The sequence below is a fragment of the Carya illinoinensis genome, chromosome 14 (genome assembly GCF_018687715.1).
Source record: "Carya illinoinensis cultivar Pawnee chromosome 14, C.illinoinensisPawnee_v1, whole genome shotgun sequence".
NCBI lineage: Eukaryota > Viridiplantae > Streptophyta > Magnoliopsida > Fagales > Juglandaceae > Carya > Carya illinoinensis.
This window is the reverse complement of record NC_056765.1, coordinates 9993649-10021525: the sequence shown is the minus strand read 5'-3', so window position 1 is coordinate 10021525 and position 27877 is coordinate 9993649. Positions and strand designations below refer to the sequence as shown.

Sequence of the window (27877 nt, the reverse complement as noted above, 5' to 3'; positions counted from 1 at the left end):
AATGAATTTATCTGAGAATTTAGACCACAATTGTCCTATATATACCTACTTTGCTTGTATCAGGTTCCAGTTGACTCGCTAGATATCTTTAAGTGCTCCTCATGTCCATCACTAGAAATTCCTTCCCCAAGGCATAAGCCTTAGGAAGAGCAAATCTTGCTACAAATTAGCCTTGGTTTAGATCAGTAGTACTACTCAGCCAGCCTTCTGTTGCCAAGTGTAATAATGGAGCCCACAATTATGTTAACTAGATGACACGTGGCTAGCTCTTGTTTACTTTCCATTCATGCAAGAACCCTTGCCCTATGCTAACGCTTGAGCATCATATTCTTCTCTGTTTAAGCTTCTCTCCGTTATAAGAGACAACAAACAGAGTTATTTGAAGGCATAAATCAACACGAGTGAGCCCATTTTACTTTGAATTGGAGCTATGACTCAACTCGATCGCATTCAAAAATACGGTGACATTAATCCCAGAAGTTCTAACTGCTCCACATTTGAACCCTTTTTCCCTGGTATTTTCTTTCATTAATTGCATTAATAAGCAGTTAAATTCATCGTTTTCTATCAGTTTAATCTTGCAGCATAACTATTAAGAGTTTGACAGGGATCTCAGAAAAAAGTTTATAACTTGTTGAACTAATGGCCATGTGAGAGCCATGAAAATTCATGCATTCATCACAATTCCAATGAATCTAACCAAGTTTAGATGCACAGGAGGTGAAGTTTCAAAGTGGTCACCTACATTTGGGAAGGACCATCACCCTTACGCGGATCAAGAAGATCCAGACCACAATTCCAACCATCCCAAGAAATCAGTTCTGACCATAGTGAAGGAGAAAGCCAACAAATTGAGACAAACTTTTAGCCAGAAAAAGCATAGTCATGATCATTATGTTAGCACCACTCCCTCTTGGGGTGTCAGCTTGGAGGACAATGAAAATGAAGAAGATGAAGAACACCACCTTGAATCCCCAAGTACTTCATCATCAAACCCGTCTGTTTTCTTGACAGATCTGTTCCTTCTTGCTTGGTGAATCCTCTGTAATTTCGTAGCATTTTTTCTTTCATTTTCAGAGTATGAATCGGAGCTGGCTCCTGACTGGTACAAGAAAACCACAATGCAGCATCCAAGAGCAGTTCTCTCTGTTTCTGAGAACCATGTTTTGGCAAGATGTGTCAATCTTGGTGCTCCACAAAGCGGAAATGCTACTAATGGCGATGATCAAACATGGAGTAAGGGTGTTTCAGTGGAGAATTTGATGCATAGCCATGAGGCTGAGGAAGAAGAGAAATCAATATCCCAAGAGAGATCTCATGCAATTAGTCCAAGAAGAAGAACTCCTGTGGTTATAGGTGTGGTGGAGAAGGTCAAAGAAGCTGTGAATTCTTTGCTCAGCAACGACCAGTCGTCCAAATACACAGCTCCCATTAACTCAGCTAGTACTTCAGTATCAGACATACCGATCTCCACCCATAATGCTCATTCGGCTAAAACCTCACCATCACATGACCTTCCGATCTCCACCAATGCACATGAAGGTATTAATTTGTTCATGATTTGTTGCTAAATTCGACTCTAAATGTGTATGGAGACTAGTTAACATCTTCTATTAGTATTGCTGCTGAATCATGGTTTAAATTGATAAAAAAAGATAAATTTAATTATTTAAATTATATCTCAATGCTCTACTCACATCGATGCGATGCATAGAGTAGAGCATTATTTAATGTAGAGTAGAGTCTGGGTTTAAATTCATTATTTATTTTCTAATCAATTAGATTGATAATAAAAATGAATTTAATCATTTAAATTATATTCTAATATCATGCAAGCGAGTTAAAATCTTTTATAACCAAGCATATCATGAGCTTATCGCCAAGGTGGTAGCTTAGTTGGTACGAGGTGGTATTTCATGGCTTTGAAGTCAGGAGTTCAAGTCAAGACATAAGATGAAACTACTTGCTGTAGTAAAGCCTAACCTTTAGACCATGGAATGGGCTTTAGATCAGCTAGATACTTTGGAGATGTTGCGGTAACGGATTTGCCATTTAGGTAGTAGCTATGGCTTAAACTGGACATTTCGCAACAGGGAGGGGCCCCTATGGTCATGTCTAGAGAGAGTTGCTACGCTGATTAGCCCCACCTCCCCTTGTGCTTATAAAAATAAAAAGTATATCACAAACTTATATTTAACTGATCATGGTAGTGAAATTAGAGTACTAAGCTAAACCAAAGATACATTTTCTGCATGATAAGAAGTGATCTGCTGGCCAAATGTATATCTGTGCTTGAACAAAGAACCTGACCCTGCTATGGATTCCATGTAAATGGTGTCATTTTTCTTTTGTGGTATATATGATAATTCATAACTAATGTGTCTTTCTGTTGCAGTTGGGGAAGAAGAAAGTTATGGGAGAATACTCCAAGCCAATTGAGAAAGAATGAATGCACCCTAGTGATGATAAAGAAACAAATTTCTGAACCGTGTTGGAGTTTCAGGTATCAATATTTGTAGTTTGCACAGGTAATTTCCAGTTTGAGTAAGTAATAATATTGTCCCCAATAAACTGCATGTTTCTGCAGCTCTGTAAGTTCCAAAATGTTGAAATCAAATGCAATGAAATGGCCTTAGATTGATTGACAATATCATCTCATCCTAATAGAATGAAAAGAGAATGGAAGTGTGATATATAGAATTTTTTTATATATATATTGTAATTTAAGGCGCATTTATCATATTTATGGCTGGTCCTGTCCATCATTATGTTAGATGATAAACTGTGAAATCACTTTGTTTCAAAAGTTTAAGGTTATGGAAAATATAGATTTTATTATTTGAATTAAATTCTTAAAAATTATCTCACTTGTGGGCCAAAATTCCTCTCAATGAGTGAATTTAATAGAATTAAATAAGATAAAATGTAGAATCAAGATTCGAACTCAAGACATTTAATATGATAAGATATGAAATAATAATTTATCTAAAAAGCTTAAACTTATGAAAAGCTGTAGAATTTATTATTTGTGTTTATACTCGAACCAACGATGCTAGCCGTACACGTGTACAATTCTTAGTCTACAAAAAAGAATTATTTTAGAAATTGACGTGATGTTATTTTACATCATATTATGAAAGCACGAGCAGCTTGACTGTTCATTCATTAAGCATACAAGGGAAATTTCAGTGGTAGGAGAAGACCGCTGTCTGCACAAGCAGGCTGATTTCTTCATGCGTTCAAGTAAAAAACACACGAAAACTTCTTCCCTTTCCTTCGTTAGTTCCTGCTGTGGGCCTACTAAACAGAGACAACGTAGGAGTAACTGAAGAACATAAATAACACTATAGAAAGAACACAACAATTTCATGAGAAGGGAGAAAAGGAGTGATTTGAAGGAGATGACTAGAATAACATTGGATTCGACAGCAACAAAGGTTCCACCAAACACAAATGATTCAATATAAGCAACACAGTAATCTCATAAAATGAGTGAAGAAATAAGCAATTTAGAGAGAGAGAGAGAGAGAGGTATGAAATTACTCATGAACTCAATAAGACAAAATCTATTTGCTTAATTTTTTTTTCATTTATTTAAAACTATGGTAAGATTGCCAAGACTTTTTCATGAAGAGGTACAAGGGAAAGATTGAAACCATTTATGTCTTCTTCATTAATTTAGGCAAGAAAGCAACTGGACAATTAATTTTTCCGTTTATACTTTGAAAAAATGAGATTCAACTATGACATTTAGACCATCAAATTTGGGAGATTGAGAAATCATTTTCCTATTCACAGATTCTACAGAATTCTCTGCCCTCATGGAGTGTAATTGGCTGTGGTCCATCGTGACACGTGGGAATTCAGATTGTTTACGGCAAGTGCTTGTTGATTCCTCTTCCCCATGACTATGGGAATTCAGATGTTGATATCTTGGCGGGTTCATTTAAAGGATCATTTGCAAAGAAAAGAAAAGTTATTCTGTGATGATTTAGGAATAGAGATAGACATATCATGGGAATTCATCAGATTTTTTACGGCAATTGCTTGTTGATTCCTCTTCCCCATGACTATGGGAATTCAGATGTTGACATCTTGGCTGGCTCATTTAAAGAATCATTTGCAAAGAAAAGGAATGTTCTTCTGTGATGATTTAGTAATAGAGATAGGAGATAGACGCATCATGCGGCCCTACGTTGGTGTAGGATTTTCAGGCAGTTTGGACCCTAATGTTGTGTCTACCTCTGTTTATAATAGTCTATCTCTGTTTATAATAAATCATCCAATTCGATCAGACAATTAGACATGATAATGATCATTTTGAAACTAAAGGCATCCTAAGCACAGTTCCTAGCCGACAATCTAATTCGAAGTTGGTAATAAGAACTCATTACTCGGAAGTTTGAGACATTGGAAACAGTGAAAATCCTCTGTTCACAGCAAGGCACATCTCTCCCAATTCTCCTGATGGCCACGGTTCTTAGATCACTTTATTTTCTGATAATTATCTATGTTTCCATTTCTCCCTTGGCCTTTGCTCAAGATGAAAACCAATTCATCTACAATGGATTCATCAATCAAGCCAATCTGCATCTTGACGGAATAGCTGAAATTCACCCCAATGGTCTCTTGCAGCTAACCAACCTTTCAAACCAGATAGTTGGTTATGCTTTCTACAAATTTCCCATAAAATTCAACCCAACTAGATCTCTATCATTTTCGACAAACTTTGTCTTTGCCATGGTTCCTCAAGTTCCAAATCTCGGTGGTCATGGCTTGGCCTTTGCCATCAGTCCTTCCAGGGACATCATCCATGCTCTAGAAAGTCAGTATCTTGGACTCTTTAATGGGTCAAATAACGGACTTCCTGCAAACCATATTTTGGCCATTGAGATTGATTCTATTAAGAATCCTGAATTTGAAGACATCGATAATAATCATGTGGGAATTGATGTGAATGGCCTGAAATCAGTTGAATCGGCTCCTGCAACGTATTTTTCCAATAAAGAAGGGAGGAATATAAGCTTGGAGCTCATAAGTGGGAATCCAATGCAACTTTGGATAGAGTATGATGAAGTAGAAGAGTTGCTGAATGTAACACTAGCCCCTACCAGAATCCCAAAACCAAACAGTCCACTCTTGTCAAAATCCATCAATCTGTCTCAAATTCTCTTGGAATCTATGTATGTTGGTTTCTCTGCTAGCACAGGTACACTTGCATGCGACCACTACATTCTTGGATGGAGCTTTAATAAAAGTGGACAAGCACAAAGCCTCGATGTTTCAAGCCTCCCTCCACTTCCCCGGCAGAGGAAAAGAAAAGATAAACCAGGACTAACGATCATGACTTTTCTTGTCACAGTAGCGGTTGTGCTGATAACAATCCTTGGAGTTGTTTGCTTTTTAAGGAGGAAGAAATATGAAGAAGTGCGTGAAGATTGGGAGATGGAGTATGGTCCACAGAGGTTCAGCTATAAGAGTCTTCATAAAGCAACCAAAGGTTTTAAAGACGAAGAGCTTCTTGGAGCAGGAGGTTTTGGAAAGGTTTATAGAGGAACACTTCCTTCTAATGTTCAAGTTGCTGTCAAGAGAGTTGCTCATGATTCCAAACAAGGGATGAAGGAATTTGTGACAGAGATTATTAGCATGGGAAGACTGAGGCACAGGAACTTGGTGCAGCTACTCGGCTATTGCCGGCGAAGGGGAGAACTCCTCTTGGTCTATGATTATATGCCCAATGGAAGTCTAGACAAGTTATTATATAGCAATGAAAGAACAAGTCTTAACTGGTTTCAACGATTTCAAATCCTCAGAGGAGTAGCATCTGGCCTTCTTTACCTCCATGAAGAGTGGGAACAGGTTGTTCTACATAGAGATGTAAAAGCAAGCAATGTTCTCTTAGATGATGAATTAAATGGAAGGCTAGGAGATTTTGGCCTTGCCAGATTATATGACCATGGCACCAATCCCCAAACCACCCATGTGGTTGGGACTGTAGGATATTTAGCTCCAGAGCTTACTAGAACAGGAAGGGCAACCACCTGCACTGATGTGTTTGCTTTCGGGGCTTTCATGCTTGAGGTCGCCTGTGGAAGGAGGCCTATAGAGCAACAAGCGCTGCCTGACAAAATAGTTTTGGTTGATTGGGTCTTTGAATGTGGGAGAAAAGGAGCTATCCTTGATGCCAGTGATCCTAGATTGGAAGGTAACTATGTGTTGGAGGAAATGGTGTTGGTTTTGAAACTAGGGCTACTCTGCTTACATGCAATTCCAACAGCCAGGCCTAGCATGAGGCAAGTGATGCAGTTCCTTGATGGCAATGCTGATCTGCCGGATGTACCATATGACAGTGCTTCTTTTGGTACATTTACAAGTAATGAAGAATCCACTTTCTTTTTGTCACTTAAATCATCATCTGGCCAGGGTTCTGCTCCTTCCATGTCTACCTCGAATTCGATCCTTATAAATGGTCGTTGAATTAGCTGAGTCTCATGAATCATCATAAGTAAAACCAAATCATGGATCGACGGCCCTTGGCACACAAAAAGCATACAGATTACTTGGGGGTGGAGAGAAGAGGAAGAACAAACCTGTGAAGATTATGATGTAAACAGTATATACACTAGTTGTTGTAAAACCGTGTGATGCATGAGGAAAATTAAAATTATTTAATAAAATATAATATATATATATATATAGTTGTTTAAAATGTCAGATAACGTTTTATGATTTTCCACGGGTATCATATATATGTCTTTACAAATCCTTGTTTAGTTACACAGTTCAGATGAAATAGGATAAGATGTTTTTATTGAAAGTCAAATAAAATATTGTTATAATATAATTTTTTAATATTAGTTTTGTTTTGGACTTTGAAAATATTGAATTGTTTATCATATTTTGTGTAGAAATTTGAGAAAATTATAATAATTATATGAGATGAGATGAGATAGTTTGGTTTTGTGTAACCAAAAAAAACCAAACTAGCCTCAAAAGCTTCTCGATCAAAGATCAAGATTGAAGTGGTAATAAATTAAAATAAGCAACTTCAAACCTTATTGAGTTTATCGATCAGAGATCAAGATTGAAGGGGTAATAATTGAATTTAAGCCTTTAAACTCAAAGAATTTATGGGTTGGAAAAAGATAACGACACTTCACAAAAACAAAAATTCATGTTTTTCAAAATTACATACTGTGATAGATTACTTATCTGGGACTTGATCAAACCATATTGAGTGGCCTAACAATTCTTGTTATTCAGTAGAAGAATTTTTTTTTTTTTTCCATAGAAAAAAAAAAATAACTACTGCATAGGAACCCAATCTCTCTATGTTTGCTTATCTTGACTCCCTCCTTCTCTCCCTCCCACATGCGTGCGTTAAGCTGATATATTTATCAGGAATGAGGGAATTTATAGCTACAAAACATTGATTTCTCCCCCTAATACAAGAAATTGTTAAATAATCAATTGTTACAAAAGTTTAAGTTGATGGAAAGATACGAGTTTAATCATTTCATTTATATTCTATATCCAATATTGTCTCTCATGAGTGGATCATGGCCCTCCTTAGGTAGTGAGCTCAACACAGAATATTTAATGAAATGGGATGAAGTGTGTGAAGCCATTTAACTAAAAAGAAGTGCTACAGTCACAAAGAAATTTCACAAAAGTAGACTCACAAACTACTTAGTTTTATGTGGTGCATTAGATCTACTTTACAAGAAAAGTAACTTTACAATTGGACTTAACATATCAAACCAAGTCAGTTTGTCAGTTTACTTTTGTAAAATTCATTTTTGGCTAGTGTATTTCTCTTCGACATAACATCATCATAGTAGAAGTCTTAAGTTCAATCTCTACTTCACACTTCACCTACATTTCATCAAATATTCCATATGTCGAGCTCACTAATAAAAAAGGAGCTCAACCATGCCTGAGCTGGAGTGTTAAAATATGAACTAACAATTAAATTCACTTCTCTCTCCATTAGTTTATGCTATTGAGACAAACAGTAATATAACAGAAATCAGGGGTGCTGACAATATTGCCAAAGAAAATAATTTCTGTCTCACATCCGAAAATGTGAACTTGTATGCCTTTTGGCAATCAAGTGCAGGATTTAATCTCTGTTCACTTCCTACTAAAATTCTAATCGAGTCTAGATGCAGCAATCACCATAAAGAAAAGGGAGATGTCCAAGTTTCAATGCAATCAGTAAGAACTAGGAAAAGCCGAAACGATTAGTGCCAGTAGTTGGAACCACGAATTACTAATACATAACCCATTCTGATTGGGTGCCTGAGTGATTATAAAAAAATACCATCAGCTAATTAGTACATTAGCAGAAGAACCATTACTTGATGTACAATATAATAAGGTTGCATTTATGAAATGGAAAGACAGGCGGCTCAAGGAAGCTTCAAACAGGTGACCTTGAAGTATCGAGATAGTATACGAGTTCACAGAATGGGAAAAAAAATAAAAAGAAACAAGTTCAAAGACTAACCAAAACGACTTGGGTGTATTGGAAGCTCGACTGGTACATTTTTTCAATTTGCGCTTTCACTTCAAAATCTTGGACTCAATCTCTTCCAAGCTCAGCCCTTTGGTCTCCGGGACAATGAGCAGTACAAACAAAAGTGACAACAAAGCAATAGCCCCGAAAAGAAGGAAGATATTTTCCGCTCCTAAAAAATCCTGCAATATAAGCAAATCACTCCACATTCAAAATCGCCGGGAATGTGAGCAGCAAACAATGAGACAACCAGCTTTGAAAGGAATGGATGGATTCATAAAAGTAGATCAATACCTTCAATGGTGCGAATGCAAAGGTTACAATGGCATTTGAGCCAAAGTTAGTAAGAACTGCAAGACTAATCCCTCGCCCTCTTGTCCGAAGTGGGAATATCTCTGACACCATAAGCCAACTGATCGGGCCAAATGAAATCTGAAAGTCCATTCAAAGAACAGAAATCTGTTAATGAATCAAAATTCACATTAACCTTGTAATGAAGAAAAAACTGACATTACTCGTTACATATAACTGCTTTCCTTTTATTTTTTATTTCTTCAGAAAGTTCTAAACAAGGTAGCTTTCTGAGGTAGACTTTTCAGTGGACATTACAAGTTTGAATTCAGCCACTTTTGCAACACTCTAGTATTTCTCCTCAGAGTTATATTTGATTCTCTGAAAGAAATAGCGCAGAGAGTTTCAATCCTTAAAAGACAAAATGTTACCTGGTAGCAACCGACATAGAGAAGTAGACTAGCTACAGCAACAATAGGGAACCCTCCGAGAAATTTATAATAAGCAGAAAGCAGAAATAAAGAAAGAGCCTGTAGTAATTTGAAAAAAAAGCAGATTTAACCTTTGATCATAATTTTTATCAGTGAAAATCCAATGATTAAAATCATTTAATAGATAGATGGTCAGAAGTGATATACAAGCCCGCTGACTCCTCCGATTAGCAGGGGTCTTCTCCCAAGATCATCTACTTTTAGGATAGCTATCGATGTCATCAGAAACTGAAGGAGGAAACATCACAAATTTATAATCATTAGTATTACCATTAGCTTTACCAAGACAAATATGCAGGGAGACTCTCCCCCATATTCAAAGACTTCACTAGAAGATTATTACTTACTTTGAACACGCCAATTACAACAGAAACTCGGGTAGCATCAGAGGCCGCAGAAAACCCAGCAGTCTTATCAGAATAACAAAGAATATCGTGTGGTTAAGTGAACTGACGTAAAGGAATGCATTTAATCAAAATCAAAGATTTATATAAACAACAAGTACCTGAAGTATTGGACCTGCATAATATAGAACGCTTGGTTGCCCAGTTATCTGTCACAGTCAGGTGGTAAATTCGCTTACCAACTAGAAAAACTCCACATTTCTCCATTATATGCTTGTTTGAACTCGAGTTCAAAATGAAAATAAAAGAGGCAATTCAAAACAGTGAAAGGACAAAATACCTGTTGAAAAAGGACCAGACCCCCACCAATTAGGAAGACTTTCAAACTTGGGCCTTGAAAGACCTCCAACAAACTGCCCTCAGACTCCTGATCCGAATATGCAGATTTCAATGAGACAAATGTGTCTTCTATTTGCCTTTCAGACAGCTTGTCACCAGGAGGACGGCTCCTTAGTTTGCTCAGAGCAATAACTGCCTTCTCTTTGCCTTCCGATCTCCACCAATGCACATGAAGGTAATTAATACTCTTTAATTTGTTCATGATTTGTTGCTAAATTCGACTCTAAATGTGTATGGAGACTAATTAACATCTTCTATTAGTAATGCTGCTGAATCATGATTTAAATTGATAAAAAAAGATAAATTTAATTATTTAAATTATATTTCAATGCTCTACACATGTCGACGCGATGCATAGAGTAGAGCATTATTGAAGGTAGTGTAGAGTCCGGGTTTAAATTCATTATTTATTTTTTAATCGATAAAGAAATAAAAAATAATAATAATAATAATCATTTAAATCATATTCTAATATCATTCCAGTGAGTTGAAATCTTTTATGACCAAGCATATCATGAACTTACCACTAAGGTGGTACCTAGTTGGTACGAGCTAATATTTCATGATTTCAAAGTCCGGATTTCGAATCAAGACATAAGATGAAACTATTTGTGGTAGTAAAGCCTGACCTTTTTTTAGGCCATGAAAAGGACTTTAGACCAGTTGGATATTTTGGGGGTGTTGTGGTGATGGGCTCGCCCTTTAGGCAGTAGCTATGGTTCAAACCGGACATTCCGCAGCAAGGAATGGCTCCTATGGTCACGCCTCGAGAGGGTTGCTACGATGATCACCCCCACCTCTCCTTTTGCTTAGAAAAATAAAAATTATATCACGAACTTATATTTAACTGATCATGGTAATGAAATTAGAGTGTTAAGCTAAACCAAAGATACATTTTCTGCATGATAAGAAGTGATCTGTTCGCCAAATGTATATATGTGCTTACTGCTTCAACAATTAAGGACCTGACCCTGCTATGGATTCCATGTAAATGCTGTCATTTTTCTTTTGTGGTATATATGATAATTCATAACTGATGTTTCTTCCTGTTGCAGTTGGGGAAGAAGAAAGTTATGGGAGAATACTCCAAGCCAATTGAGAAAGAATGAATGCACCCTAGTGATGATAAAGAAACAAATTTCTGAACTGTGTTTGAGTTTCAGGTATCAATATTTGTAGTTTGCACAGGTAATTTCCAGTTTGAGTAAGTAATAATATTGTCACCAATAAACTGCATGTTTCTGCAGCTCTGTAAGTTCCAAAATGTTGAAATCAATGCAATCAAATGACCTTAGGTTGATGGGCAATGTTATCTGTTATCTCATCGTAATAGAATAAAGTAGAATAAAAGTGTGATACGTAGAATTTTCATATATATGTATTGCACTTTAACACTCTCTTATATTATATTCTTAACACGATATACTTGAACCAACTATGCTAGCCATACACTCTTAAAATGCTTCGTCTACAAATAAAATTATTTTATAAATTGATGTGATGCTATTTTACATGATTTTTTTTTTTCTAATGTAAAACTAGTACATGTGATTTTCTTTTTCTCAACAACTAGTACATCTGATATACTACATCGGTGTACCTCACTTTGTAAACTCTCTTTTTATTTTTTATTTTTGATAAGTAAGAGACAAATATTCTTGATATGAATGAAATAGGTATAGCCCGTTTACACAGAAAGTATACAGAAGAACTCTTTTTATAACTCCTTTAGAAACATAGCAGTACTTGTCATATATATTATTATCAAGGTGCTGTGTCACATGATATTATTTCATGAAAACAAAGTGACAATATTACTGCTCCCTGTTGTTCAGAGAGCATGCTCTTAATTCTCAACATAGTCTATCAACAAAGAGGCTGCAATAAGCTTAATGAGGTTCATTTCTATAGTGATTTCATCAGCCTTTCAGCAATATAAATTTGAATAAGTTATATGCAAGCTCTCAACTCCCATGCTTGTTCTCAGTTATTTTATTTTTTTTATTGGCACTAGGTGTTCAGAAATAACATCCCGACTAATTTTGGGGGTGTATAGGCTTTCGGATAAAATTCAAGAGTAGGATCTTTTAGTCTTATGGCTTCTAGAGATTGTCTACACTCAAAGTGATTTGAACTTTAGATCTGGTTGAGCATACCCCCAAGCCCAATACCTTTACTACTTGAGCCAACCCCTAAGAGTTTCTCAGTTATAATTAGAGGAGAAAGAAGATTAAGTTAGGAAAGAAGGAAAAACCAGCACTTTCAACCATCGTTGTCTTCTGTTTTTCCGTCCGTCTCTCACTTTCTTTTTCTAACTTTTATCGTCCTTTTATTCCTTTGAGTTTAGTATTTGTCTTGTCCCATCAATACTTTTTAAAAAACTTTAATTGATATGAGACCCCTAACATAGTTTTTCTACACCTGTAACACCCATACATGCATATTTCAATTTGGTGATGAATGAAATGGCGAAAAAGAAGCGAAAAATGACAATAGTCTTCCGAATATTATTTCAATGTCACCTTGAGATTTCGGACACAATGAAAGCACGAGCAGCTTGACTTTTCATTCATTAAGCATACAAGGGAAATTTCAGTAGGAAGGAGAAGACCGCTGTCTGCACAAGCAGCTGGCTGATTTCTTCATGAGTGCAAGTCAAAAACACACGAAAAATTCTTCCCTTTCCTTCGTTATTTCCTGCTGTGGGCCTACTAAACAGAGACAACATAGGAGTAACTGAAGAACATAAATAACACTATAGAAAGAACACTAACAATTTCATGAGAAGGGAGAAAAGGAGTGATTTGAAGGAGATGATAACTAAAATAACACTGGATTCGACAGCTAAAAAGGTTCCACCAAACACAAATAACTCAGCATAAGAAACACAATAATCTCATAAAATGAGAGAAGAAATGAGCAATTTAGAGAGAGAGAGAGAGAGAGAGGTATGAGAATACTCATGAAAATAAGACAAAATCTTTTTTCAAAACTTTTTCTGCACGCTCAACACACCATTAAATGGATTCCACAGTGATTAAAAAGGTACTAATGTTCTAAAATTTTTATAATTATAATGAATCCCGCAATAAATGGTGTGTTGGACACGACACGCCATATTTGCAGTGGCAAAACTCAGTTGGTAATGGACTATGAAGGTATGACCAGGGTAATGACTGGACTATGAAGGATCAAACTTGATTGCAGGAGAGCATATTAGTCTATCTCAGTCAAATATTGTAGCTTAGTTTTTTTCTATTTATTTAAAACTATGGTAAGATTGCCAAGACTTTTCCTTGAAGAGGTACAAGGGAAAGATTGAAACCATTTATATCTTCTTCATTAATTTGAGACATTGGAAACAGTGAAAACCCTCTGTTCACAGAAAGACACATCTCTCCCACTTCTCCTGATGGCCACGGTTCTTAGATCACTTTATTTTCTGATAATTCTCTATGTTTCCATTTCTCCCTTGGCCTTTGCTCAAGATGAAAACCAATTCATCTACAATGGATTCAATCAAGCCAATCTGCATCTTGACGGAATAGCAGAAATTCACCCCAATGGTCTCTTGCAGCTAACCAACCTTTCAAACCAGATAGTTGGTCGTGCTTTCTACAAATTTCCCATAAAATTCAACCAAACTAGATCTCTATCATTTTCGACAAACTTTGTCTTTGCCACGGTTCCTCAAGCTCCAAATCTCGGTGGTCATGGCTTGGCCTTCACCATCAGTCCCTCCAGGGACTTCATCCATGCTGAAGCAAGTCAGTATCTTGGACTCTTTAATTCGTCAAATAACGGACTTCCTGCAAACCATATTTTGGCCATTGAGATTGATTCTATTAAGAGTCCTGTATTTGAAGACATCGATAATAATCATGTGGGAATTGATGTGAATGGCCTGAAATCAGTTGAATCGGCTCCTGCAACGTATTTTTCCAATAAAGAAGGGAGGAATATAAGCTTGGAGCTCGTAAGTGGGAATCCAATGCAACTTTGGATAGAGTATGATGAAGTAGAAGAGTTGCTGAATGTAACACTAGCCCCTACCAGAATCCCAAAACCAAACAGCCCACTCTTGTCAAAAGCCATCAATCTGTCACAAATTCTCTTGGAATCTATGTATGTTGGTTTCTCTGCTACCACAGGTGCACTTGCAAGCGATTACTACATTCTTGGATGGAGCTTTAATAAAAGTGGACAAGCACAAAGCCTTGATGTATCGAGCCTCCCTCCACTTCCCCGGGGGAGGAAAAGAAAAGATAAACCAGGACTAACGATCGTGACTTTTCTTGTCACAGTAGCGGTTGTGCTGATAACAATCCTTGGAGCTGTTTGCTTTTTAAGGAGGAAGAAATATGAAGAAGTGCGTGAAGATTGGGAAATTGAGTATGGTCCTCACAGGTTCAGCTATAAGAGTCTCCATAAAGCAACCAAAGGTTTTAAAGACAAAGAGCTTCTTGGAGCAGGAGGTTTTGGAAAGGTTTATAGAGGAACACTTCCTTCTAATGTTCAAATTGCTGTCAAGAGAGTTGCTCATGATTCCAAACAAGGGATGAAGGAATTTGTGGCAGAGATTATTAGCATGGGAAGACTGAGGCACAGGAACTTGGTGCAGCTCCTCGGCTATTGCCGGCGAAGGGGAGAACTCCTCTTGGTCTATGATTATATGCCCAATGGAAGTCTAGACAAGTTATTATATAGCAATGAAAGAACAAGCCTTAACTGGTCTCAACGATTTCAAATCCTCAGAGGAGTAGCATCTAGCCTTCTTTACCTTCATGAAGAGTGGGAACAGGTTGTTCTACACAGAGATGTAAAAGCAAGCAATGTTCTCTTGGATGCTGAATTAAATGGAAGGCTAGGAGATTTTGGCCTTGCCAGGTTATATGACCATGGTACCAATCCCCAAACCACCCATGTGGTTGGGACTGTAGGATATTTAGCTCCAGAGCTTACTAGAACAGGAAGGGCAACCACCTGCACTGATGTGTTTGCTTTCGGGGCTTTCATGCTCGAGGTGGCCTGTGGAAGGAGGCCTATAGAGCAACAAGCGCTGCCTGAGGAAGTAGTCTTGGTTGATTGGGTCTTTGAATGTGGGAGGAAAGGAGCTATCCTTGATGCCAGTGATCCTAGATTGGAAGGTTACTACGTGTTGGAGGAAATGGTGTTGGTTTTGAAACTAGGGCTGCTCTGCTCACATGCAATTCCAACAGCCAGGCCTAGCATGAGACAAGTAATGCAGTTCCTGGATGGCAATGCTGATCTGCCGGATATACCATATGACAGTGCTTCTTTCGGTGCTTTTACAAGTAATGAACAATCCACTTTCTTTTTGTCACTTAAATTATCATCTGGCCAGAGTTCTGCTCCTTCCATGTCTACCACGAATTCGATCCTTATAAATGGTCGTTGAATTAGCTGTGTCTCATGAATCATCATAAGTGAAACCAGATCATGGATCGATGGTCCCTTGGCACACAAAAAGCCTACAGATTACTTGGGGGTGGAGGGAAGAGAAAGAACAAACTAGTGAAGACTATGATGTATACGGTAGATACACTACTTGTAAGCTTTAAAATTAATTAATGTAAAATAATATATATAGTTTTTTAAAATGTCATATAACTTGATATGATTTTACACTGGTATCCTATATAGTCTTTACAAATTATAAACTTAAAAAAAAAAAAAAAAAAAAAAAATAGTATTTTCCAGGCGGAGAACTAACGCTTGAGCATCATATTCTTCTCTGTTTAAGCTTCTCTCCGTTATAAGAGATAACAAACAAAGAGTTATTTGAAGGCATAAATCAACACATGACTAAGCCCATTTCACTGTGAATTGGAGCAATGACTCGATTCGACAGGATTCAAAGATACGGTGACGTTAATCCCAGAAGTTCTAACAGCTCCACATTTGAACCCTTTTTTCCCTGGTATTTTCTTTCATTAATTGCATTAATAAACAGTTAAATTCATCGTTTTATATATCTCAGTTTAATCTTGCAGCATAACTGTTAGAGTTTGTCAGGGAACTCAGAAAAAAGTTAATAATTTGTTGAACTAATGGTCATTTGAGAGCCATGAAAATTCATGCATTCATCACAATTCCCATGAATCTAACCATGTTTAGATGCAAAGGAGGTGAAGTTTCAAAGTGGTCACCTACATTTGGGAAGGACCATCACCCTCATGCAGATCAAGAAGATCCAGACCACAATTCCAACAATCCCAAGAAATCAGTTCTGACCATAGTGAAGGAGAAAGCCAACAAATTGAGACAAACTTTTAGCCAGAAAAAGCATAGTCATGATCATTATGTTAGCACCACTCCCTCTTGTGGCTTCAGCTTGGAGGACAATGAAAATGAAGAAGAAGATGCAGAACACCACCTTGAATCCCCAAGTAATTCACCATCAAACCCGTCTGTTTTCTTGACAGATCTGTTCCTTCTTGATTGGTGAATTCTATGTAATTTCGTAGTATTTTTTCTTTCATTTTAGAGTATGTATCGAAGCTGGCTACTGACTGGTACAAGAAAACCACAAGGCAGCATCCAAGAGCAGTTCTCTTTGTTTCTTAGAAGCATGTTTTGGCAAGCAGTGTCAATCTTGGTACTCCACAAAGCAGAAATGCTACCAATGGCGATGATCAAACATGGAGTAAGGTTGTTTCAGCGGAGAATTTGATGCATAGCCATGAGGCTGGGGAAGAAGAGAAAGCAATATCCCAGGAGAGATCTGAGGCAATTAGTCCAAGAAGAAGAACTCCTGTGGTTATAGGTGTGGTGGAGAAGATCAAAGAAGCTGTGAATTCTTTGCTCGGGAACGACCAGCCGTCCAATACACAGCTCCCATTAATTCAGCTAATACTTCAATATCAGACATGCCAATCTCCACCATTAATGCCCATTCGGCTAAAACCTCACCATCACATGACCTTCCGATCTCCACCAATGCGCATGAAGGTAATTAATACTCTTTAATTTGTTCATGATTTGTTGCTAAATTCGACTCTAAATGTGTATGGAGACTAGTTAACATCTTCGGTTAGTAAGATCTGTGCTTGAAAAATTAATGTGTCTTTCTGTTGCAGTTGGGGAAGAAGAAAGTTATGGGAGAATACTCCAAGCCAATTGAGAAAGAATGAATGAACCCTAGTGATGATAAAGAAACAAATTTCTGAACTGTGTTGGAGTTTTTGGTATCAATATTTTTAGTTTGCACAAGTAATTTCCAGTTTGAGTACGTAATAATATTGTCACCAATAAACTGCATGTTTCTGCAGCTCTGTAAGTTCAAAAATGTTGAAATCAATGCAATGAAATGACCTTAGATTGATGGGCAGTGTTATCTCATCCTAATAGAATGGAAGTAGAATAGAAGTGGGATATGTAGAATTTTCCTATATATGTATTGCAATTTAAGGCGCATATATCATATTTATGGCGGGTCTTGTCCATCATTGTGTCAAATGATCAATGGTGTATGAAATCCCTTTATCCCAAAAGTTTAAGATTATGAGAAGAGGTAGGTTTTATTATTTATATTATATTCTTAACACTCCTTTACACGTGTGGGCCAAAGTTCCTCTCAATGAGTGAGTCCAATAGAATTAAATGAGGGTAGAGTGTAGGGCCAAGGTTTAAACTTAGGACCTCTACTCTGATACCATGTGAAATCATAACTTGTCTCAAAAATTTAAGCTTATAGGGAAGATGTAGAATTTATTATTTATATTATATTCTAAACACGATATACTTGAACCAACTATGCTAGCCATACACTCTTAAAATGCTTAGTCTACAAATAAAATTATTTTATAAATTGATGTACGTTATTTTACATGAATTTTTTTTCTAATTTAAAACTGGCACATGATTTTTTTTTTTTTTTTCTCAACAACTAGTTCATATGATATGCTACATCGGTGTACCTCACTTTGTAAACTCTCTTTTTATAACTCCTTAAGAAACTCAGAAATACTTGTCATATATATTATGATATTATTTCATGAAAACAAAGTGACAATATTACTACTCCGTCTTTCAGAGAGCATGTTCTTAATTCTCAACATGGTCTATCAAAAAAGAGGCTGCAATAAGCTTAATGAGGTTCAATTCTATAGTTCTTTCATCAGCCTTTCAGCAGTATAAATTTGAATCAGTTATATGCAAGCTCTCAACTCCCATGCTCGTTCTCAGTTTTTTTTTTTTATTAGCTCTGGGTGTCCAGGAATAGCGTCTCGATTAATCCCAAGAATGCACAGGCTCTCGAATAATTCAAAAGAAAAATCCTTCAATCCGATGGTCCCTAGATATTGTTTGCACTCAAGGAAATTTGAATCTTAGACCTGGAGGAGCATACCCCCAAGTCCAAAACCTTTACCACTTAGAGCCAATCCCTAAGGGTTTCTCATTTATAATTAGAAGAGAAAAAATATCAAGTTAGAAAAGAAGGAAAATCCAGCGCTTTCAAACGTCATTGTCTTCTATTTTTCTATTCGTCTCTCTCTTTCTTTTTGCTAACTTTTATTACCCTCTTATTTCTTTGTGTTTTGTGTTTGTCTTATCCCATCAATACTTTTTAAAAAACTTTAATTGATCCGAGACCCTAACATAGTTTTTCTCCCACAAGAAATGTGTATACACCCATACATGCATATTTCAATTTGGACCGTTTGGTGAAGAATGAAATGGCGAAAAAAAATGAAAAAAAAAAAAATTTGACAATAGTCTTCCTAATATTATTTCATTGTCACCTTGAGACTTCGGACACAATGAAAGCACGAGCAGCTTGACTTTTCATTCACTAAGCATACAAGGGAAATTTCAGTGGAAGGAGAAGACCGCTGTCTGCACAAGCAGGCTGATTTCTTCATGACTGCAAGTCAAAAACACACGAAAACTTCTTCCCTTTCCTTCGTTAGTTCCTGCTGTGGGCCTACTAAACAGAGACAACATAGGAGTACCTGAAGAACATAAATAACACTATAGAAAGAACCCGACAATTTCATGAGAAGGGAGAAAAGGAGTGATTTGAAGGAGATGATAACTAAAATAACACTGGATTCGACAGCTACAAAGGTTCCACCAAACACAAATGATTCAATATAAGCAACACAATAATCTCATAAAATGAGAGAAGAAATGAGCAATTTAGAGAGAGAGAGAGAGGTATGAAATTACTTACGAACTCAATAAGACAAAATCTATTTGCTTAATTTTTTTTTCATTTATTTCAAACTACGGTAAGATTGCCAAGACTTTTCCATGAAGAGGTACAAGGGAAAGATCGAAACCATTTGTCTTCTTCATTAATTTCGGCAAGAAAGCAACTGGACAACTAATTTTTCTGTTTGTACTTTGAAAAAATAAGATTCAAGTATGACATATAGACCATCAAATTTGAGAGGTTGAAAATCATTTTCCTAATCACGGATTCTACAGAATCCTCTGCCCTCTTGGAGTGTAATTGGTTGGTCCATCGTGACACATGGGAATTCAGATTTTTTACGGCAATTGCTTGTTGAGGACTCTTCCCCATGACTAGAGGAATTCAGATGTTGATATCTTAGCTGGCTCATTTAAAGGATCATACGCAAAGAAAAGGAAAGTTCTTCTGTGATGTTTTAGGAATAGAGATAGACACATCATGGGGCCCTAAGTTGGTGTAGGATTTTCAGGCAGTGTGGATCTTATGAATATTTTAATGTTACTCGGAGTTTGAGACATCGGAAGCGGTGAAAACCCTCTGTTCACAGGAAGGCACATCTCTCCTACTTCTCCTGATGGCCACGGTTCTTAGATCACTTTATTTTCTGATAATTATCTATGTTTCCATTTCTCCCTTGGCCTTTGCTCAAGATGAAAACCAATTCATCTACAATGGATTCAATCAAGCCAATCTACATCTTGACGGAATAGCAGAAATTCACCCCAATGGTCTCTTGCAGCTAACCAACCTGTCAAACCAGATAGTTGGTCATGCTTTCCACAAATTTCCCATAAAATTCAACCCAACTAGATCTCTATCATTTTCGACAAACTTTGTCTTTGCCATGGTTCCTCAAGTTCCAAATCTCGGTGGTCATGGCTTGGCCTTCACCATCAGTCCCTCCAGGGACTTCATCCATGCTATAGCAAGTCAGTATCTTGGACTCTTCAATGGGTCAAATAACGGACTTCCTGCAAACCATATTTTGGCCATTGAGATTGATTCTGTTAAGAATCCTGAATTTCAAGACATCAATAATAATCATGTGGGAATTGATGTGAATGGCCTGAAATCAGTTGAATCGGCTCCTGCAACGTATTTTTCCAATAAAGAAGGGAGGAATATAAGCTTGGAGCTCGTAAGTGGGAATCCAATGCAACTTTGGATAGAGTATGATGAAGTAGAAGAGTTGCTGAATGTAACACTAGCCCCTACCAGAATCCCAAAACCAAACAGTCCACTCTTGTCAAAATCCATCAATCTGTCTCAAATTCTCTTGGAATCTATGTATGTTGGTTTCTCTGCTACCACAGGTACACTTGCATGCGACCACTACATTCTTGGATGGAGCTTTAATAAAAGTGGACAAGCACAAAGCCTTGATGTATCGAGCCTCCCTCCACTTCCCCCACATAGGAAAAGAAAAGATAAAGCAGGACTAACGATCACGACTTTTCTCGTTGCAGTAGCGGTTGTGCTGATGACAATCCTTGGAGTTGTTTGCTTTTTAAGGAGGAAGAAATATGAAGAAGTGCGTGAAGATTGGGAGATGGAGTATGGTCCGCAGAGGTTCAGCTATAAGAGTCTCCATAAAGCAACCAAAGGTTTTAAAGACGAAGAGCTTCTTGGAGCAGGAGGTTTTGGAAAGGTTTATAGAGGAACACTTCCTTCTAATGTTCAAATTGCTGTCAAGAGAGTTGCTCATGATTCCAAACAAGGGATGAAGGAATTTGTGGCTGAGATTATTAGCATGGGAAGACTGAGGCACAGGAACTTGGTGCAGCTCCTCGGCTATTGCCGACGAAGGGGAGAACTCCTCTTGGTCTATGATTATATGCCCAATGGAAGTCTAGACAAGTTATTATATAGCAATGAAAGAACAAGCCTGGGCTGGTTTCAACGATTTCAAATCCTCAGAGGAGTAGCATCTAGCCTTCTTTACCTCCATGAAGAGTGGGAACAGGTTGTCCTACACAGAGATGTAAAAGCAAGCAATGTTCTCTTGGATGCTGAATTAAATGGAAGGCTAGGAGATTTTGGCCTTGCCAGATTATACGACCATGGTACCAATCCCCAAACCACCCATGTGGTAGGGACTGTAGGATATTTAGCTCCAGAGCTTACTAGAACAGGAAGGGCAACCACCTGCACTGATGTGTTTGCTTTCGGGGCTTTCATGCTCGAGGTGGCCTGTGGAAGGAGGCCGATAGAGCAACAAGTGCTGCCTGAGGAAGTAGTTTTGGTTGATTGGGTCTTTGAATGTGGGAGAAAAGGAGCTATTCTTGATGCCAGTGATCCTAGATTGGAAGGTTACTATGTGTTGGAGGAAATGGTATTGGTTTTGAAACTAGGGCTGCTCTGCTCACATGCAATTCCAACAGCCAGGCCTAGCATGAGGCAAGTGATGCAGTTCCTAGATGGCAATGCTGATCTGCCGGATATTTCATATGACGGTGTTTCTTTTGGTACATTTACAAGTAATAAAGAATCAACTTTCTTTTTGTCACTTAAATCATCATCTGGTCAGGGTTCTGCTCCTTCCATGTCTACCACGGATTCGATCCTTATAAATGGTCGTTGAATTAGCTGTCTCATGAATCATCATAAGTAAAACCAGATCATGGATCGATGGTCCCTTGGCCCACAAAAAGCCTAAAGATTACTTTGGGGTGGAGAGAAGAGGAAGAACAAACTTTTGAAGATTATGATGTAAACAGTAGATACACTAGTTGTAAACATGTGTGGTGCATGAGGAAAATTAAAATTATTTAATAAAAATAATATATCTAGTTGTTTAAATTGTCTAATAACTTTATATGATTTTCCCTGGGTATCACATATATATATATATATATGTCTTTACAAATATTCGTTTGATTACTCAAATCCAGATGAGATGAGATAAAATATTTTGTTAAAAATTAAATAAAATATTGTCATAATATCACTTTTTAATATTAGTTTTGTTTTTGAATTTGAAAAAATTGAATTGTTTATTATATTTTATGTGAAAATTTGAGAAAATTATAATGACTATATGAGATAAGATGAGATGAGATAGTTTGATTTTGTGTAACCAAACCAGCCTTTGAGTTTATTGATCAGAAATCAAGATTGAGATAGTTTTGTTTAGTGTAACCAAACCAGCCTTTGAATTTATTGATCAGAGATCAAGATTGAAGTGGTAATTTTTGAATTTAAGCCTTTAAACTCAAAAGAATTTATGAGTTGGAAAAAGATAACGAGATTTCACAAAAGCAAACTTTCATATTTTTCAAAATTACCTACTGTGATAGATTATTTATATGGTACTTGATCAAACCATTTCTCGTTATTCAGTAGAAGATTTTTTTTTTTTTCCATAGAAAAATAATAATTACTGCATGGGAACCCAGTCTCTCTATATTTGCTTATCTTGACCCCCTCCTCTCCCTCCCACATGCGTGCATTAAGCTGATATATTTATCAGGAATGAGGGAATTTAAAGCTACAAAACATTGATTTCTCCACCTAATACAAGAAATTGTTAAAATAATCGATTGTTACAAAAATTTAAGTTGATGGAAAGATACGGATTTAATCATTTCATTTATATTCTAATATCCAATATTGTCTCTCATGAGTGGATCATGGCCCTCCTTAGTTAGTGAGCTCAACACAGAATATTTAATGAAATGGGGTGAGGTATGTGCAGTCGTTTAACTAAGAGAAGTGCCAGAGTCATAGAAATTTTACAAAAGTAGACTCACAAACTGACGTAGTATCATGTGGTGCACTAGATCTACTTTATAAGAAAAGTAACTTTACAATTTGACTTTCCAAGTCAAACCACATCAATTTGTCAGTTTACTTTTCTAAAATCTTTTTTTTTTTTTGATAAATAATTTACTTTTCTAAAATCTATTTGTGGTTAAAGTATTTCTCTTCAACATAACATCATCATAGTAGAAGTCTTAAGTTCAATCTCTATTTCCCCTACATTTCATTAAATATTCCATATGTCGAGCTCACTAATAAAAAAGGAGCTCAACCATGCCTGAGCTGGAGTGTTAAAATATGAACTAACAACTAAATTCACTTCTCTCTCCATTAGTTTAAGCTATTGAGACAAACAGTAATATAACAGAAATCAGGGGTGCTGACAATATTGCCAAAGAAAATAATTTGTGTCTCACATCCGAAAACATGAACTTGAATACCTTTTGGCGATCAAGTGCAGGATATAATCTCTGTTCACTTCCTACTAAAATTCTAATCGAGTCTTGATTGCAGCAATCACCATAAATAAAAAAGAGATGTCCAAGTTTCAATGCAATCAGTAAGAACTAGCGAAAGCCGAAACGATTAGTGCCAGTAGTTGGAACCACGAATTACTAATAATATGCTCTAAATCTTTACATAACCCATTCTGATTGGGTGCCTGAGTGATTATAAAAAAATACCATCAGCTAATTAGTACATTAGCAGAAGAGCCATTACTTGATGTACAATATAATAAGGTTGCTTTTATGAAATGGAAAGACAGGTGGCTCAAGGAAGCTTCAAACAGGTGACCTTGAAGTATCAAGATAGTATACAAGTTCACAGAAAGAAAATAAAAAATAATAAGAAACAAGTTCAAAGACTAACCAAAACGACTTGGGTGTATTGGAAGCTCGACTGGTACATTTTTTCAATTTGCGCTTTCACTTCAAAATCTTGGACTCAATCTCTTCCAAGCTCAGCCCCTTGGTCTCCGGGACAACGAGCAGTACAAACAAAAGTGACAACAAAGAAATAGCCCCGAAAAGAAGGAAGAGATTTTCAGCTCCTAAAAAATCCTGCAATATAAGCAAATCACTCCACATTCAAAATCACTGGGAATGAGAGCAGTAAACAATGAGATAACCAGCTTTAAAAGGAATGGATGGATTCATAAAAGTAGATCAATACCTTCAATGGTGCGAATGCAAAGGTTACAATGGCATTTGAGCCAAAGTTAGTAAGAACTGCAAGACTAATCCCTCGCCCTCTTGTCCGAAGTGGGAATATCTCTGACACCATAAGCCAACTGATTGGGCCAAATGAAATCTGAAAGTCCGTTCAAAGAACAGAAATCTGTTAATGAATCATAATTCACATTAACCTTGTAATGAAGAAAAAACTGACATTACTCGTTATATATAACTGCTTTCCTTTTATTTTTATTTCTTCAGAAAGTTCTAAATCAAGGTAGCTTTCTGAGGTAGACTTTTCAGTGGATATTACAAGTTTGAATTCAGCCACTTTTGCAACACTCTAGCATTTCTCCTCAGAGTTATATTTGATTCTCTGAAAGAAATAGCGCAGAGAATTTCAATCCTTAAACGACAAAATGTTACCTGGTAGCAACCGACATAGAGAAGTAGACTGGCTACGGCAACAATAGGGAACCCTCCGAGAAATTTATAGTAAGCAGAAAGCAGAAATAAAGAAAGAGCCTGTAGTAATTTGAAGAAAAGGAGATTTAACCTTTCATCATAATTTTTATCAGTGAAAATCCAATGATTAAAATCATTTAATAGATAGATGGTCATAAGTGATATACAAGCCCGCTGACTCCTCCAATTAGCAGCGGTCTTCTCCCAAGATCATCTACTTTTAGGATAGCTATCGATGTCATCAGAAACTGAAGGAGGAAACATCACAAATTTATAATCATCAGTATTACCATTAGCTTTACCAAGACAAATATGCAGGGAGACTCTCCCCCATATTCAAAGACATCACTAGAAGATTATTACTTACTTTGAACACGCCAATTACAACAGAAACTCGGGTAGCATCGGAGGCCGCAGAAAACCCAGCAGTCTTATCAGAATAACAAAGAATATCGCGTGGTTAAGTGAACTGACGTAAAGGAATGCATTTAATCAAAATCAAAGATTTATGTAAACAACAAGTACCTGAAGTATTGGACCTGCATAATATAGAACGCTTGGTTGCCCAGTTATCTGTCACAGTTAGGTGGTAAACTGGCTTACCAACTAGAAAAACTCCACATTTCTCCATTATATGCTTGTTTGAACTCGAGTTCAAAATGAAAATAAAAGAGGCAATTCAAAACAGTGAAAGGACAAAATACCTGTTGAAAAAGGACCAGCCCCCCACCAATTAGGAAGGCTTTCAAACTTGGGCCTTGAAAGACCTCCAAGAAACTGCCCTCAGGCTCCTGATCCGCATATGCAGATTTCAATGAGACATATGTGTCTTCTATTTGCCTTTCAGAAAGCTTGTCACCAGGAGGACGGCCCCTTAGTTTGCTCAGAGCAAGAACTGCCTTCTCTTTGTAATCTTGTAATAAACCTTTTCCTTGGACTGCCCTAAGAAGCAGCCAGCGTGGAGATGGTGGAAGACTCCACATGCCAAGTCCCATAATAAGAGCAATTGGTGCACTAGCTCCAAACATGTAACGCCACCCTCCGACTACACCAATCTGAAAGCTTCCAATAAAATAGCCCAACTGCAGAAAAAATAATTTTTTAGCTTGTCGGTAAATATAAGAAAGTGAACAACATGATTGTCAAGAATAATAAAGGAGTACGCAATACCAGAATCCCAAGAACTATAAAGAGCTCCTTTAAAGATACTAGAGTTCCACGAATCTGAGATGGGCAAGTTTCTGCAATATAGAGAGGAGCCCCATGCATAGCCTGGCAAAAATATTCACTTATTAAGTTGGTACAGTATGACTTAGTACATCGTAGCAGCTAAGTCCACACAAAATAGTAGTAGAGTTTCAAAGAAGCCCACCAAACCAATACCAAGGCCATAGAGCAGCCGTCCCACTAAAAGAACACCAAGGGCTGGAGCATAGGCAGTGGTCAGACCACCAAGTGTATAGAGCACAGCTGCCGTGATAAGTTCTCGCCTCCTCCCTTTGTGATAAAATCCATTAGATTAGATTAAACTCATAAACAAGCTCTAAGGACAGAACAGAGAAAATTAGGACATACCAAGGAAGTCTGCAATTGGATAGACAAGAAGGGAACCAAGAAGAGCTCCATAAAGGGAACCACTAACCTGAATTAAGTGAATTAACATATCATAGTAGATTTTTTGAAGAGAAAAACTGCAAGTTTCCAGAACGATGGTAGATTATGTGACTATGATCCCTGAACCGTACCACAAGTCCAAGCTGAATGGCTGAAAGGTTGAACCAAGTTGTTCCACTGAGCTCAGGTGACTGTTAAATCATCAGGGTACGACAACAAGAAAAATGCATATTTTGGATGATTTGGTGGTTATTAGAACAAGAAGAAAGATGGCGGAAAGAAAATCAAATACATGAGAAAGAAGTAAAAGAAATTACAAATAGATATGCACCTGTAATGCGATGGTAGCACCAGAGGTGGCACCAATGTCATACCCAAACAACAAACCTCCCAAGGCTGGGAACAAAAACCTAAAATTGTAGGAACAAAATTAAATCGAGGCAATGATTTGATTATCTTTTCCTTGAAAAAATATGTCAATACAAAAACCATAGTCACGTACTATTTCTTGGTTCACGCTACTCTCTTTAAATCGAAAACAACGAAGTGAAAAATCCCACTACCATGAATTAGCCGTAGCCAGCATATTGAAAAGCACCTATATTGCTTTGACACCGAAACTAAAATAGAAGTAATTCCAATATTCTATCTAGTTTCATCAAGGTTAAAGATCCAATTTTGATTTGCCAAAAAGATGTAAAACACATGTTAAAATAAAAAGAAAGTGGTAGAAACGCACGGCAAAATCACAGAAGACAAAGTATATTTCTCCTGATGCGTTGCGTCGGACACAAGCGAGTCACCCTCTTCCCCAGAAGCATCCACTTTCTGTACTCCCACCTGCCCACAAAACCAAAAGAAAAACAAAAATCAAACACTAAAGCACAGGACGAGACAAAAAAATGAGGGAATTTGGGTCCTCACATTGAATCTGCTTAGACGGCCAGAGAGCAAAGGGAGCTTTGGGAAAGTGGGAAAATTGGCCTTAAAATGACTGTTATAAGATGAACACGGGCGTGTCCTCCGTTGTGTGTAAGAGATGAAAGCTTGTAATGGCTTCTTTCGAGGAGTTGGGTTAGAATGTAAGAGCTTGAGGTTGAAGAGAGGTTGAGTTAAGGCACTGCAAGCCATCTGAGGAAGTGATGACCGAATATTACGATCAAGCTGTTAATGGCTCCCGCTCTATTATCTTGTTTGTCGGTGTTTTAGGGAGTTCTCTGTGGTCCAATCTTGATAGTTTAGTCGGCTTTGAACTTTGATGGTTACGGACCTGTGGCCTCTCTACACGCTATAAATTTTATACTTTCCTCAATTCACAATCCTAAAAGAATTCCCATGAATTTATTAAAAAAAAAAAGTATATAATTACAACTTTTTTTATGTTATTTTATAATAAAAATTTTATATCTAGTCATTTTTATATATTATTTTATATACTCTATCGATGTAATTAATTATGTATTAAAAAAATTGATACAGCTAATAATATTAATAGAGTGTATAAATAATATATAAAAATAACTGTATATGACATTATTTATTTTACAATATATATGTAATAATGCTAATTAAAGTTAAAATAAATTTTAAAAATTTACTTT

General features: G+C 36.9%; 7 protein-coding genes across 18 annotated transcripts; 5 read left to right on the top strand and 2 right to left on the bottom strand.

Moving 5' to 3' along the window:
• The first annotated feature begins 306 nt into the window (after positions 1–306).
• Positions 307–6637, top strand: LOC122295094 (L-type lectin-domain containing receptor kinase SIT2-like). Its single transcript, XM_043104142.1, has 5 exons — positions 307–515; positions 718–978; positions 1078–1542; positions 2396–2503; positions 3799–6637. The coding sequence occupies exon 5, from the start codon at positions 4468–4470 to the stop codon at positions 6475–6477; it is 2010 nt and encodes a 669-aa protein (XP_042960076.1). The 5' UTR covers positions 307–515; positions 718–978; positions 1078–1542; positions 2396–2503; positions 3799–4467; the 3' UTR covers positions 6478–6637.
• On the top strand, positions 660–2439 carry LOC122293551. The gene is made up of 3 exons (XM_043102108.1): positions 660–978; positions 1078–1542; positions 2396–2439. Exons 1-3 carry the CDS (start codon positions 660–662, stop codon positions 2437–2439), a joined length of 828 nt encoding a protein of 275 aa, XP_042958042.1.
• Positions 2981–12687, bottom strand: LOC122295099 (D-xylose-proton symporter-like 3, chloroplastic). 6 transcript variants are annotated; one of them, XR_006237854.1, is made up of 10 exons: positions 12566–12687; positions 10673–10845; positions 9985–10198; positions 9806–9853; positions 9648–9710; positions 9448–9528; positions 9241–9339; positions 8813–8950; positions 8510–8700; positions 2981–3300 (listed from the first exon to the last, which is right to left on the bottom strand). XR_006237854.1 is itself a non-coding variant. In XM_043104147.1 (9 exons), exons 2-9 carry the CDS (start codon positions 10774–10776, stop codon positions 8566–8568), a joined length of 882 nt encoding a protein of 293 aa, XP_042960081.1. In that variant the 5' UTR covers positions 10777–10851; positions 10990–11105; the 3' UTR covers positions 8277–8565. The 6 variants fall into 6 exon arrangements, 1 of the variants encoding a protein (XP_042960081.1); XR_006237851.1 differs by lacking the exon at positions 12566–12687 and adding an exon at positions 10990–11105 and having other exon boundaries at positions 10673–10851; XR_006237853.1 differs by lacking the exon at positions 12566–12687 and adding an exon at positions 10990–11105 and having other exon boundaries at positions 2981–3297; positions 10673–10851.
• Positions 12470–27539, bottom strand: LOC122295098 (D-xylose-proton symporter-like 3, chloroplastic). 7 transcript variants are annotated; one of them, XR_006237847.1, is made up of 16 exons: positions 27201–27539; positions 27016–27116; positions 26608–26686; positions 26408–26467; positions 26238–26304; positions 26035–26159; positions 25833–25934; positions 25367–25744; positions 25188–25235; positions 25030–25092; positions 24830–24910; positions 24624–24722; positions 24196–24333; positions 23893–24083; positions 18809–19018; positions 12470–12754 (listed from the first exon to the last, which is right to left on the bottom strand). XR_006237847.1 is itself a non-coding variant. In XM_043104145.1 (14 exons), the coding sequence occupies exons 1-14, from the start codon at positions 27405–27407 to the stop codon at positions 23949–23951; spliced, it is 1683 nt and encodes a 560-aa protein (XP_042960079.1). In that variant the 5' UTR covers positions 27408–27539; the 3' UTR covers positions 23689–23948. The 7 variants fall into 7 exon arrangements, 1 of the variants encoding a protein (XP_042960079.1); XR_006237848.1 differs by lacking the exon at positions 12470–12754 and having other exon boundaries at positions 18628–19037; XR_006237845.1 differs by lacking the exon at positions 12470–12754 and having other exon boundaries at positions 18628–19018.
• On the top strand, positions 13396–15709 carry LOC122295097 (L-type lectin-domain containing receptor kinase SIT2-like). Its single transcript, XM_043104144.1, has one exon. The coding sequence runs from the start codon at positions 13456–13458 to the stop codon at positions 15460–15462; it is 2007 nt and encodes a 668-aa protein (XP_042960078.1). The 5' UTR covers positions 13396–13455; the 3' UTR covers positions 15463–15709.
• LOC122295100 lies at positions 15779–16695 on the top strand. The gene is made up of 2 exons (XM_043104148.1): positions 15779–16453; positions 16552–16695. The coding sequence occupies exons 1-2, from the start codon at positions 16132–16134 to the stop codon at positions 16629–16631; spliced, it is 402 nt and encodes a 133-aa protein (XP_042960082.1). The 5' UTR covers positions 15779–16131; the 3' UTR covers positions 16632–16695.
• LOC122295095 (probable L-type lectin-domain containing receptor kinase II.1) lies at positions 19551–22062 on the top strand. The gene has a single exon (XM_043104143.1). It carries the CDS (start codon positions 19838–19840, stop codon positions 21842–21844), a length of 2007 nt encoding a protein of 668 aa, XP_042960077.1. The 5' UTR covers positions 19551–19837; the 3' UTR covers positions 21845–22062.
• Positions 27540–27877: the final 338 nt, after the last annotated feature.